Source organism: Gnatocerus cornutus, chromosome 9 (genome assembly GCF_029298725.1).
Source record: "Gnatocerus cornutus isolate USDA-ARS CGAHR chromosome 9, icGnaCorn1.1, whole genome shotgun sequence".
NCBI lineage: Eukaryota > Metazoa > Arthropoda > Insecta > Coleoptera > Tenebrionidae > Gnatocerus > Gnatocerus cornutus.
The window spans coordinates 10,348,744-10,363,426 of NC_142241.1; the positions used below are offsets into that span (position 1 = coordinate 10,348,744).

Consider the following 14,683-nt stretch of genomic DNA (forward strand, 5'->3'; position numbering starts at 1 on the left):
ATTCGCTAGGATTACATACATGCGGGGCCTTCATCTTTATTTCAAACACGTTTTCGGCGTATTTTAACTTTCTTTAACTTTTTACGGAAAAATTCTATTTGTCACAAATAATACTCGGAACAAATGTGCTACGTGGCCGAGATGGGCCGACAACAACGGGAGTACGTATCTGGCTCAAATGGTAATTGGGCGTATAAATTTCAACGATTTAACGTTTTGTTAAACTATTTTTTTCTTGTTTTACTCAAATAAAATGCTTTAGAATTCTCCTAGCGCACATTGGGCTAGAACCGCAAGTTTTTGGCCAAAAGTCGAAAAATTTAAGGTAGAAGTGTATATACAGGGTGTCTCAACGACTATGTGTATTTTTGGTATTTGAAACAGGCCACACACAAATCTAAAGCAGTAATCTCCACAAATTTTATTGTTTTAGTATCAAAATTATCAACACTACAAACTTTTATAGAAAATATTGGAAATTTTTATCTTGCTTTTGAAAATTAAAATTTCTAAAAATTGTGTTTGTTGCTCTAAATTTTTGGGATTTGAGACATACAACGAACTTGCCAAAGATAGAAATCTCTCTAAATTTCATTACTGTACCATCAATTATATCAAAATTACTGGAGTTAATAGAAAATGTTAAACATTTTAAGCTTATCTTGAGAATACAAATTTCTAAAAATTATATCAACTGCTCTAAATTTTTGGTATTTGGAACAGTCAATGAACCACTCCAAAGTAGTAATCTTTCAAAATTTCATTGTTATAGCATCAAAACTATAAAAACTACAGGCTTGAATAGAAAATATTGGAATTTTTTAGCTCGCCATGAAAATAAAAATTTTTAAAAAATGTGTTTGTTGGGATTTTTTTTGGGATTTGAGATATACAACGAACTAGTCAAAGATAGTATCCTCCTCAAATTTCATTAATGTATTATCAAAAATATCAAAATTACAGGAGTTAATATAAGATATTAAAAATTTTAGGCTCACCTTAAAATTATTATTTTTTTAAAATTATGTTTACGGCTCTACATTTTTGGGATTTCGAAGAGTCAATGAACAGCTTCAAAATAGTAACCTCGCCAAATTTTATTGATCTAGCATCAAAACTGTGAAAACTACAGGCTTGAATATAAAATATTGGATTTTTTTAGCTCGCCTTGAAAATAAAAATGTTCAAAAATTGTGTTTGTTGTTCTAAATTTTTGGAATTTGAGACATACAACGAACTAGTCAAAGGTAGTAATTTCCCTAAATTTTTTTACTGTATCATCAACAATATCAAAATCACAGGAGTTAATAGAAGATATTAGAAATTTTAGGCTCGCCTTGAAAATAAAAATTTCCAAAAACTATGTTTACTGTTGTAATTTTTTGGGATTTGGAACAGTCAATGAACAACTTTAAAGTAGTAATCTCCCTAAATGTTATTATTCTAGCATAAGCAATACATAAGAACATGCTAAAAAATTCTTGGATCAGTAAATTTGAGTGATTGCAGCGCCGCCAGTTTGTAACCAGATTTTCCGAAAATTAAAATTCTCCCAGCATCTTAACTAAATATTTAAATTAATATTCCTGTAGTGTAATCCCTCGGATTGACGCAACCCCAACAAAACAAAATGCCGATAACTCACCCCTTCTCAGGAATTTAGCGTAAGGTGCCTCTTAACGACAACTGAACCGTGAGGTCAAAGCTTAAAAGGATTATAGCGTGGGGGTTGTGGAGCTGAATTTTCAATTCCTCCAAGAAGGTCAATAATTCTCTGTTATGATAGGCCGGTCTTCTTAGGAAACAATAAAGTATCGGTGACTGAGAAAATTTGAATTTTATAAATATTATTGGGATGACAGACGGCAATAACTCGGGGCGAAATCAAATAAAGAATGAGAGAAATCTCCATTTATGTGCTGCTTCAGCTTTTATTCGGCTTTTAAAGATGCATTTGCATCTATAAACCTCAATGTACCAAAAAGACTTTGTATGAGACGTTTGAAATTATTGCCGGGGGTCATCAATTTCCAAATGGCATTTAATGAAGGCACATACGCTCGAAAGCATGCTGGTTTACAAGATGTTGGCATATTTCGCTTGACGAAAGTATGTCATTACAGGGGCGACAGCAAGAAGTGCAGTTAGTTGTCTCTAATTTTACAGTCGTGCTTTAATGGAGAATCCAACGATAAAATGCAGCGGCAGTTTTGTGAGGATCATAAACGTTTTGTATTATCTTAAAAGTTGCAAATTATGGCTCCTTTATGTATTTCTATAAATTGACGTCTTTAGAGAAGTTCCGAGTTAATACAGATCTTTCTAAACTTGTAGTAAATCTTGACAACACAGAAAGCTCAGCGGTTAGCTTCCTATTAATGTTGATAAACGTGTGAACTTACCGTTTTGAAAGTTTAACATTGCACAACTTTGCGGAGTTTAACGGATTTCGTGCGGTGGATGCATCGATCTTATTAGATTAAAATATTAAATTCCCCGGGAAGTTTAGATCGATGCAACTACCAGTTTTTTGGTCCGACAGTTATTAAAACACAAGTAATTTACCGTAAGCAAATACCAACATCTATCAAGATGTTGAGTACAATTAAACTTTTAATAATTCAGACCACGCTCTTAATAATTCTTGTAAATGTTTAATGGTACAGTGCTAGGATGAACCAACTAGTAGTTAAGTTTTATCATTAAAAATAAGTCGAATAGCGTGCTATATGCAGTGTAATTTCTAAGTTAATTTTATATGACCTGAGTCTATTAATACAAACATCAAAGATTCACACGTCCTTGCCGGTTGCATGCTATTCTGTTAAATAAAAATAAGTGTTTTCAATTACGACTGTTTTTTAGAGTATGATAACCAGAAATACTAGAAAATGCAATTAAGTCGACTAAATAATGAACAGCTCAAAATCGATATTCCAAGTTGTTGCAGTTTAAGAACAAAGTGCGCGCGAACTTTATTGAAATATAAATGGGTCCAGAATATTGCTGTTTCGCATGTTCATAATTGATAAAGGCCTTTTATAAACTTTCAAGACCGTGGGATGTCTTGAAATGGGAACCGTTCCAGTCACAGCTGAAATTTCTCGAGTTAAGGTTTCAATTATTTCCTTAAACCGAGTCGGGGTTTGAACAAAAGTCTTTTATTATGTACTTTTATGAAATATTTGTGGTCGTGGATAGTTCAAGCTTGAGTAGCCTGCACGCTTTTACTGCATCCAATTTGTATGCAACACCAATATCTGAGTTATTTGTTATCTACTTTATATACTATAAAATGTGAGAAATGCATCGTTCGAAACTGGCTTTATTGTTTTTCAATAAATAAGTTAACAAGCTCCCGATTTATGATTTATCTCTTTTATATACACTTTCAAGCCGAGCTTTGTAGTTATTTATTCATAAAATATGCCCCGCAGCTGACTTGAAATCCGCGCCGCCTTTATTAATATTTAAACCATTACCTTGGCTCGAGCTGTTATTCTAAATGGCGCAACGATTCCCGATATTACACCTTGTTAATATTTATTAAGCTCCGTGATGAAATTTAGCGACACCAAAAAGCATCTTTCAAAACACTTTCGGGCTCAGACTGATTTACGAAGATTTAAATGACGCCGTAAAGATTTATTGGCGACTTGATAGCTGATGTAGATTGGATAAAGAATGTGCAACGTCTTTCATCTGCTTAAAGCTTTGAGATTTTTGATTTGGATTGGAGAGACTCGGATCACACACTAATTTGAAATTGCACGTTCACGAAGCTCGATTTCGAGCTCCTTATGGGAGTCGTTGATAGAAGAGGAATACTATTTCTACAAGAGAATTGCAATGAGGCATTGATTTTTTAGTAGGATTTAGAAAATTGGGAATGTTCCTGAAACTTTACACGATCCTTGATACTTTTACATGAGGATAAATTAGTTTTCTATTTAACAGGAAAACTACAAACTTTTTCTTTGCTGCGATTTTCCAGTCAATCACTGCATCTTTATTAAAACTTTGTTGATTTTAAATTTATAATTAAATCAAAGCGAAATTTCGTTCAAAATAGAGTTTTGAAGGCACGTTTGCAACTAAAAAAACGATAATTCCGGAAGCAATTTTTGCACGTTTTCATTGGCGAGGTGAACAAAGGTCAGATTTTAGTTTTCGACAACTTTCGAGGAGAATAAACAAGGAAATCGTATTCCAACGCTGAGCGAAACGTTATCAGTTCGTTTTTTTGTTATTCTTTTTTAATTGAAAGCAGATAACGGTAAGGATAAACGTTAGTAAATTCGTGATTGGTGGGTTCGTGCCTTCGATTTTTTTCGTTTTTAATTAACTGGGGTATTTCGTGATTGCGTTAATTTTTATTGTGTTTGGATTTCAAACGTAAACTTCGTCTGGAACCGATGAGTTTTATTTTAATGTTTGTTGTGGCTTTTTTGAGGTTTTTTACTCATTTTATTATTGTCAAACAGGTTGCGGGAATGCAGTTGAACCGGAATAAAGTGTAAATAATTCAATCACAAAATTATACACCGCAGGTTGAAATGTTGGCAAAACTGTCTGCGAAAAAAAGTGAAAGAATAAAATTTGAAGGCAATTGCTACTTTTGAGATGCCTATTAACTGTGCCAAATTCCAAAATTTTATATCTAGAAATAGATTTTTTATTTTTTGACGAACTAATAATTTTCTATATTCTAAATTACATTTTGTATTTCCGATAATTTGAGGAATACAAGAATCAAATTTAGAGGCAATGCTATTTTTGGCACGCTGATTAACTCTTTCAAATTCCAAAAACAGTTTAAATTGTAATTTTAGGACAAACTAAAAATTTACAAAATGTTTTATTTTTTTTTATTTTTTTTTTATTTTAGGAAGATTCAGGAATTTCCAACATTTTAGATTAAATTTCGCACCTATATTTCCGCAAATTTTAAAGATACAAGAATGAAATTTAAAAAGGTTTGCTTCATTCAAATTTGTTTTTTTTTGACAGATTCATTGTCTACAGCGGTGTCTGATTTTGTGGTTACAAATTTTTGCTCTTTATTCGGGTTCACCCTGTATAAGATGCAATTTACAAACTTTCAGGTTTATCAAAAATAAGCGGCGTGACGGCAGCCGTCGAAACACGTCTTGAAATTTAAAACGTGTTGGTAGACCTGTGTCAGAACTGTCAGGATCATGTCAACAATGACATGTTTGAACAGTATTAGTAATTAAAATTAGTTCGAGACATTTTACCTGACAGACAGAACTACCATTAAATTTTAGAAGATGTGCTCAAAAAGCAAAAAGTAGTGCTCAAGTCTTAATTTAATTGATCCGATAAACTCAGAACTATTAAATACATTTAAAAAGGAAAAAAAAGTTGTTTGCATTGAAATATTTACTCGCTTTTGCCACATTTCGTAGTCTCTCTCTTATTAAGATGACAAATCCTGTTAGACGTTTATTTTTCCTTTGTGAAAAAGCACTCACATTTCATAAAGTCTGTAATTACCTGCAGTTACACCGTATTATTCACATTTGTTTAAATTTAGTGCTTCATAAAAACATACTTAAAGTTACCAGGAATTGGTTTGACCACTGTCGTAAAAAGTCGTGTTTGCATATTCATTAGAAGCACACATTTGTCTTTGAAGTGATGATTTCCATGCTGCGATGTTTTGCAGTCGATGCTGGCAAATAATTAATATCGTATTCGTGGGTTGGAGTTCTAAGCATTAAGTTCTCGGATCACGCGAGCTTTTTCGCCTATTTTAACCATATGAGAGTACGCATAGCGGCGATAAAGAATATAATTAACGCCTGGGTCATTGCAGTTGATATGGTAGTCTGGAGCAATAAAGGCCAGTGAATGCAATTTAATGTTTATATAAGAGGAAAGTTTTTTTGGTAAAACAAGTAAATAACGTTAAAGAAAATGTGCACACGAACAGAAAGCTCTCCACTAGTGCGATTCGAGGCGGGCGATTGCCTCTTAAAGTAGAATTTAACGTAGCGACTTTTAAAGTTTCAGGGCTCGGAGAAAACTTTATATAATGCTCTTGTAGACGCAACTCTGCCTGTCACAGCAGTTACTGTCTGATCTTTGCCGCACTCTGATTATAAATTGCTGCATTTATCGATGCAAGGAATTTTAAGTCGGCGTCGTGTAAATAGAATTGTGCGCAGAATTCAACGATATTCGGCTTGAATAATTAAGAACTTCGTCTAACCGGACACACGTCTGACGTTGGGCATTAATTTTTACGATGAATTCAATTACGGTAATGCGAACTCTAAATGTCAATAATAATAATTACCCCATTACTACTCGAGACTGGGAGCCGGTCATAATTTAATAGCAGTAAGTCACTTTTATATCATGTAATTGGCACGTCAGTTTCATAGTTGATGGTTGCCGAGTTTAATAAAAAATGTTTAATTATGATTGATACTCTTTTAACGACGTGAATTAGTTGCTGTTTTCAGACACCGAGCAACTTCTGACATTTTTCCGTCTTTATCTATGTTACCGCCAAAGACCAAGTTTCGGGATTACATCCATCAATTTCCCACATGTTGTTTCCTTTTTATTACAAATCTTTCACACAGAGCCCCCTCAAATTGGTTTAATTAAAATTAAAAAAGTTTTCATTGGAAATAAAGTTATCGTTCAGACGTGAATAATCTCGCATTCGACCTGACTTGATCCTCTTAAAACTTGAAATCGGTTTCATATAGTTTATCTAAAATTCAAATTTGTTCCAACTTCAAGCTTTCAAACTTTCAACAAATAAAACGAAAATGTAAAGTATTCCTTGCGACTGCATTGTTAAGTTGTTTGCATCGGCTAGACAACTTTTTGATTAGGTGCTTTCATATGACGAGTTTGCCATTGTTCGTTTATTAGTCCAAATTAATTTTAAGATACAATAAAAATGCTCACAAAAGCTCGAATTAGAAGGCGACAAATTCGAAATTAATTTCTCGACATACTTAAGCTCGCTTGCACTTAGCATACACAAGGCTATTTCACGAGGATTTATTGTAATTGTTCACACTTAATGACAAATTAATTGCTACTTTGCTTTGTGTATGACGGTCATTACTTAAAATGCTCCATCACGCTAATTCGTGTAATAAGTCGAGAGCGTAACGGTGTCATTTACAACAAAGAAACTGATGAATTTCTTTCGATTGCGACGCACTTAACATTCTGCTCCTTTTTTGTCGTATTTCGAAATTTGTCTCTCGGTTGTTGTCTATTATTCTCTGATAAAACCGGCAATAGAAACTTGGTTTTCTTCAAAGTTTGTTTGGCGTAAGACCGCAAGCACTTCACCAATTTAACGCAAACTTGTAAGAACAATTCCAATGCATTTTACGTAGCGTAGAGGTCACGAGTTCAAATCGGCATGGAGCATTTTTCCTTTTTATAGCGCCGTATTAATCATATTTATGAGTTTTTTCCGGGCGTATGAGTTAGTTTAAATTACCGCTATTAATTCCAAAGTAGAAATTGCTCAGTACGTTTTATTCTATCAAAATAATTTGTGATTAATAATGGCTTGAATTTTAATAAGGTGCATTGGCGGCGGTTGTAATTAACGTAAATTAAAAGCAGCTTTTATTGGACTTATCTTAATTAGTGTGAACGAAAATTACACTCCGCGTTTCTTTTATTTAGAAACTAATCACATGGCGTCGCGACACGCAGCTAACATGTCGATTTTGGCGTAGTTTCCCCTATCTTTTATCACTGCCGCTCCTACTTTTATTACTTTCACACCTTCGTCTTTGTGGTCGCAGGAAATGAATTATTAAGGGCGACAGTGGCCATCTTGGCTTGACCGAGGATTTTTAATTAGACGTGAGGGCTTGGAGTTGCGAATTTTTTCAGTAAGGTAACTTATGTCATTAAGTTAATCTGAAAATGTCGTTTCCGTTGCCGTTTTTTCTTTGTTGAACGCTTCCGTTACATTCGTGTGTTGGAGTCATTTCCTCGCTCACTTAGAAGAGGGAGAATCTAAACTGTTTAGTGCTTATAAAGTTAACTTTTTATGCGCACGACGTTTTTTATGGCGAACAGAAGTTATTTTCATATAAATCCGTGATTTATGCTTTATGTTTTCTATGATTTCCTTTATGAATTATTTTCACTTTCGCTCATTTTTATGTCGAAAGTTTTAATGGAGCAGGACATTCCTGGAAGTTTTTTATTTTTCATTCCAATTTTTGTTGTATTTTTCTACCCCAACTTTCTGATTTATGTCGCTAAGAACCGAGCTCAACTGTTTTTATTTATTCCCCGATTCTAACACCTCTAGTTATAACGAATATTTTATCGCGTTTAAAGTACACCGTGGTGGATATTCAATTCCACGATTCTGAGGGCATATTTCAACTTTGTAACATAAAAATATTTTATTATTTTATGTGCTACTATAAATTACAACAAAATGCTCTTATGTAACCAAGTTTTGATAAAACGTTCACGGGTTTTAGATTTAAAACACTTCTGGGAGTTGTACCATATAAAATCAGGATGCGGTAATAAAAATAATATATAGTGACGGTTGTTTTTTGGGAGATATTTACTTCAGAACTCACCCTCGTTTACCATAATGATCCACCTATAAACGGTATTTATCGACAAACTGACTCCAACGTGTTTTTAATTCGGAATTTATAAATGTCTTGGAACATTTAAGCGGTGTTTTAAACACAAATAAATGTCGCTCGGATTAAAAATTTAAATGACAACGCACGCCAGAACTAGGCTAAATATGTATATTTCGATTTTTCAAACTAAGATAGATTAGTATCGTCATTAAATTGCGTGCAATGCACATAAATCACTTTTAATCGTTCATTTTTCGACATAATAAATTCATAGCTACAACGCAAATTTGTTGGGTCAAGTTTTGTACAAAAAATAGATGCATGTGCTGCTACTGACAGAAAATGTGTCCGACAAAATTTAACTGAATTTTATGATTGCGTGAATTATTATTACTGCATTATGCAGGTTCCTTCCATTCATGTAGGAGGAAATTTTTTTAGTCTGTTTTACGGTGTGTTGTAATGTTTCTAATGTTTGAAATAATATTACAGGTGTAGTAGAAAGGTTTATTGTGTTTACATTGCAATGCCAATTATTTTTAATAATTCACATGCGATAATTGCAAAACTGTTATAGTTCAGCCAAGTTGGTCTGAGCTACCATAAAAGCATAAAAATTAGCGGGCTACCGCAACAGGACAGCTTCAAAAGATTCTCAAGTGCACATAATGAGGGTTTATTTGCTCAAGTTTGCACCCTGCGATAAGAACAGCATCCCTAAACAGGCCAGATGTCTCGTCATAAATGACAAAATACCGCAAACTGTCCGGTTGCGGTTGCCGTCTAATTTTTATGATTTTATGATGGCTCAGACCAACTTGGCTGAACTATACATGATACATTGTCTGGGAGGATTTCCGAAGGTCGTGTTTATATGCTAATGTTTCTAATTTATTATTAAAATGAAAGTTGTTTTGTTGTTAGCTGAAATTTGCGTAAATTATTGGTCCATCAAATTCTTTAGGTTAAGATTTTTTTTATTGAGGGCCCAATTTTTAGAATCGTATGCTTGAGTTCTTCGGATTCTATTTCAAGTCTTTAGATTCTTATAGAACCTTCCAATCTTTCGTTTTCTAATCATCCAAAAATTTCTATAACTTATGGATCTTTCGGAGTCATTAATTAGTCGATTACAATGCTCTATTTATTAATTATTATAGATATTTACAATTCTGAAACTAAAATTTTAGGATTTCATATCATTTGACTTTGAGAGGATTTTTATACTGAAAATTAAATCAAATTAAAAATTAAATAATAGACTGAAAATTTAACATTTTATAATAATTACAAAATTAAGAAGCTGAAATATTTAAATTGTTGAGTTTCAAAGTTCAGATTTAGGTTTGAGGTTTGAACTTCAAATTTTCCGATTATATAAATAATTTCTCTGATTAAGGGGGTTAAGTTTCCATTTTGCAACTTGTGATAAATAATTTGGCAATCTGGAAATGTGAAATTTAACGAACACCTAAAATCTAAAGTTTAAAAAATTAGAGAATTTTGTAGTCACTTCTCTAGTTTTGTTAAAATTATTTTTCTATTTTTGGCTTTTTAAATATAAATAAATAATAAAAATGGAAAAAGCATTTATTTAAATAATTGAATAAAATCCTGCTGAACTTAGAATTTTTAAGCTTCATTCATATTAGAACTTTTGTGTAAATGTTGTCCCATTACACCGTTTTTTAATGGATAAAAAAATTACTTTTGTCCAGAATGAGCTTTTCCGGTGCATATTGTCTAGAGACTTCTTATCCAAAGCCTAATTTTCCGCCGTGATAAATATTGACACAATATTTTGTTGCTTCCGGTCATGATGTTTTTACCGGAATTAGCGCTGTTTTGTAAGCTTCCCTTCATATTTCGCTTGAAAAACTGCTTATTTAGCATTTTTTGTTGCCATTAAGCTTCCTTTGAAAAGTTGGTTTGAAATGAATCAAAATATGTATTTGAAAGCTCGTTGCACCATTCATTAGCTCCTTCCAGGTTGTTTTCAATTGCATTTGAGCCATTAATTCGGGCAATGTAGCAGAATCCATGGTGTATTTGCAGTAAACCTTAAAGTTTAGTGTTGTGGTTGTATTATAATAATGGTTATTTATTCGAGCAATTCCGCCCATTTACTGAAACGGATTATCCACTATCTACCCCACAGTAGCAGCTCTATGGGGAATAATTCTACCTCTTGTTGAGGGTTATGTTAAACAGGCAATAATAGTCGTTATAATATTGGAAATATATCATACTACTGCACAGTTTGCGTTTGGATTAAAATATGAAAAGTGACGGTTTTTAATAAAGGAAAAAGTGGGAATGAAAAATTACCACTGACATCTTTCGCTCGAATAATTAATAGATCTGTGACTTTTGCTCCGAAATTTTTGTTTGTTGGGATGTCATCGCGGGTTCTATTTTGAATGTAGGGTGATTTAGGTCAACCGACTTAGAACAAATCGTTCTTTGTATGTTGCAAGGATAATAAGGCGAAATTTGGTGGAACAAACGTGTTCAGAAATAAAACAGAAGAGTTTTATTGAATGTGACAAAAATCTCTTTCATGTCTCGGTCGATCGGTGCAGAGAGGCTAATTAATGTATCCGCAAGTGTGTTACGCAAGTGTTGTCCTTCTCTCTGTAATGTAATTAGCCGTTAAAAACATCGACATGTTTTACAAAAGAGAACAAATCAATTAACCTATAATTATTGCCGTTGTAGCGACATAAACAACGAGCGGACATGAATCGTGGCTTGGAGCCAACAGCGAAACAATAGTATTTAATTATTACCGCTTCCACATTTTCTCTCGAGATGTATTGCAAAATATTTAAAGGTTGGTGAAGTTTGTTTCTAACTGTCGTTTTTGTTTCAGAAAGCCTAAGAGAATACTTTAGTAAATACGGCGACATAACAGAAGTAATGGTAATGAAAGATCCTGCCACCAGGCGGTCGAGGTAAGTTCCCTTCAAACAAATCGCATACAGTCAAGCAAACTAAGCTGAACTTTGCCTCTCTCGCTTCGGCCAAGTTTCCAGGAGATGAATTAACTTAAGTCACTGATGTGGTTCTGGATAAACTGGGTTGTTCAGTTAGTTTCCTTGATGTGATGATGCCTGATACTCCCCAAAACTCTATCCATCCTTTTGACGTATCGCCCCTTTAATAGATTCGGACTTGTATTAGAGAGCAGGCCGGGACTCGACCCGCAAACTTTTCCAACTTCAATGAAGTTTACTCACGAGATTTCATTAATTACTTATAGCTTAACACTTATCAGAAAAAGTCCTTTCAAGGGCCCGCACGCGCAATAGTTTATCGGGTAGGTCCATAGCACCATCTGCAATGATCTCATCCATGCTCAACACTTTTTCATTTAGATTGCGTTAGTTGTAGATCAGACTTCTTCGATTCTAGTCGTAAGTAACGAGGCTCTTCGGTGATGGTCTCTTATTAAATCACTTCATGTTTTAGATGTTAGAACTTAGCTCTAGATGCTTAATCTGTAGTTATGTGTCTTTCATTACTTTAGTGTAGTTTGTATGAAACCTTCACGTCTAAAACGTGACATCATCTTTTAATGACATTTTAGCTTGAGGATCTTCGATGTTTTTACTAGGATTAGAGTGCATGCCTTAGCATACGAGCGTGGAAGTACGAGCTTTCAGCTCAGCTTCTTTGCTATCTTGAATTGTTTTATTATTAAGCTGCAACCCTCAAATTTACGACTACTATATAAAACTTATTTGAAAGTTTTGCATACTTTAGGCGAATGCATTGCCATGTAAAGGACATTTTTCTAGCTTGCTAAACTCGAGAATAGAGCTAATGTTTTCTGAGTAACCTCGACCGACTGACTTCCTACTTCTTACAAATGTTTATGTTAACGGCTCTTTGAAACGGTTTTGTTCTAGGACCTGTACACTTTTTAATATCGTTTTTTTTTCACTTTTTGCGCAAAGCGCGGATTTACAAAGAACAATTGCTCAGTTTAAGAACAAAAGAGTCTACTAATCACCTTATAGTAAATTTTTATTATTCCTGTTCAGGCAAATCGATTGAAGTTCTAAAACAAGTTCTCAAAGTGAAAAGAGCTCGTAAAGAGAAATTCATTAGCGGGATTTTGTTCTTCTTTTATTTACTTTCATTTTTATTATAAACTTGAATTTTCATCCTGGTCCAGAGTATTAACATTTTTTTATTTAATTTTTGTTGTTTTATCTTTGTTTCTACTCCGGCGTTTGTCGCCTTGGTTATAAACGCGGTGGACCCGGAAGCTTTATTGCAAAAGAGATAATCATTTTGCGGGTAATAATGAATATATCACGGCGATAAATTTCCGCAATTTTGTGTCCTTTACGGTCCGGTTTTCGATTCGCCATTTGGTTTTAGTGTTATCCAAAAATAATTGTGGTCAAATAAAATCGGTCCTGATCATTCCAAAACGAGTTAAACATCGATGAGGCAATTTCGGCTATTTATTATAGCATTTAATGCCCTCCGTGTGCATCATCATTTTAAAATGTACCGCAACAATGCAACTATGGAAAAACAAATTGAGGTTGAGTCTACTTGGCTTAATTATTTAAAGTTTGTCGCTTATCTCGATGGAATTGAAGTTGTTAATGAGAATAATTAAAACAGTTTCGATTGTATTGGTTTGGACGTCAAATTATTTGATGCTGGTGCAATCGAGACGAACTTTGAGCTTTGCAGCCGCAATAAAAATTATCGAGCAGCCCTGCAACAATGAAATTAACTGCAATTGGTGATTGCGTTAGTGATGGTCACAGACGTAATGAAAACGGTGGCATGTAACACAGGTAGCGATTAACGAGTCGTGATTGGATCCTCTTTCTCTTTTTCTCTTTTGTGTTATTGTAGCGTGCCGGAGAGCTCTTTTAAAATTGGACCGTTCCATCAAAGTCCGCTACATACTGGGTCCGATTTATATTAACTTTGTTCGTGAAGTCCGATCGCGAGGCCATTCAATGCCGGAACTCTTCGTGTAACGACTCCATTGCACCACCAATTTAACGGATTGCTTAGGAAGTAATTGCCAGAGGGCTTTGCACGATTCCCTAACTTCCACAGAGACCATCGCGCCCGAGCAATTTCGTCTTCGATACCAATTCACGCCCCGAAAAATTTTAATTAGTGGGGGTTGCAAGAAAAAATTCCAAACATTTGTCAAAGCGGTGAATCACAAGGCTGAAACCGTCGATAAATAACTCGGAACGAACCGGAGCCGTTGTTATAAGCAGAAGGATTAGAAATGTCAAAACAAATCCGCTCCAGCTCGGGCTTCCCAATTAATCAGGTCAGAGGTTGGCAAACAACAGATATACAATAGTTTGATAATACTTGTATGGAGTTGTTAAAATTTATGATCTAGTTTGTTCTACAACTGCTACCAGATGTGTGGTATTTTCGCGAAGTTTAATTCATTCTTAAAATGGTCTTTTGTCTGGTTCATCATTTGTACAGTGGCTACAAATCTGCGTCTTGAGAGTTAAACATTTATATGTTCTCGAAACGTGCCGTAATATCTTCAATATTTGTATTCTTCGTCCTCTGGCCCGGCGCTGAGTAAATAGTCGGATCGTGCCGGTGTACTCCCAGACTTTAATATAGAAAGGGACTAGAGTCCGCCGCAGGTGTTGAGGAAATATGAACACTAGGTAATGTTGCACTAGGAATCTGGCTAGCAGAGCAATAACACTCCGTAATTACTAGAGCTTATGCTTTCCCCGGATCCGTGTCTATGGTGCGTGGTCTACACGTGGATGATGGGTTATTACGTAGGCGACCCTTATAACATAAAACGGAGAATGTCCGGAATTTTACTAGAATTATTAATACCTCTGCATTGCACGCGTTGGCTTAATCTAGGACCGAAATTATATTTTTAACCGCCCGGACTCCGCCGGAACCTTAAATCCCACACAATTTCGAACGGAATTCCCAACAAGTCAAATGCACTAAACGTCGAATCTGCAGTTTAGTACCAGATTATCCGCGCAATCGGATGCCACCGATGGCAATTGTGCGTATTACGGAAT

General features: G+C 34.5%; 1 protein-coding gene across 5 annotated transcripts in view; it reads left to right on the top strand.

The window, feature by feature from the left end:
• The window catches only part of Rbp6 (RNA-binding protein 6), a 223,188-nt gene that overhangs the window by 93,879 nt on the left and 114,626 nt on the right, over positions 1-14,683 (top strand). For all 5 annotated transcript variants that reach the window (XM_088046732.1, XM_088046734.1, XM_088046735.1 and 2 more), the window contains exon 3: positions 11,497-11,578. In XM_088046732.1, the coding sequence (XP_087902858.1) occupies positions 11,497-11,578 (82 nt within the window). The remainder of the gene's footprint in view (positions 1-11,496; positions 11,579-14,683) is intronic.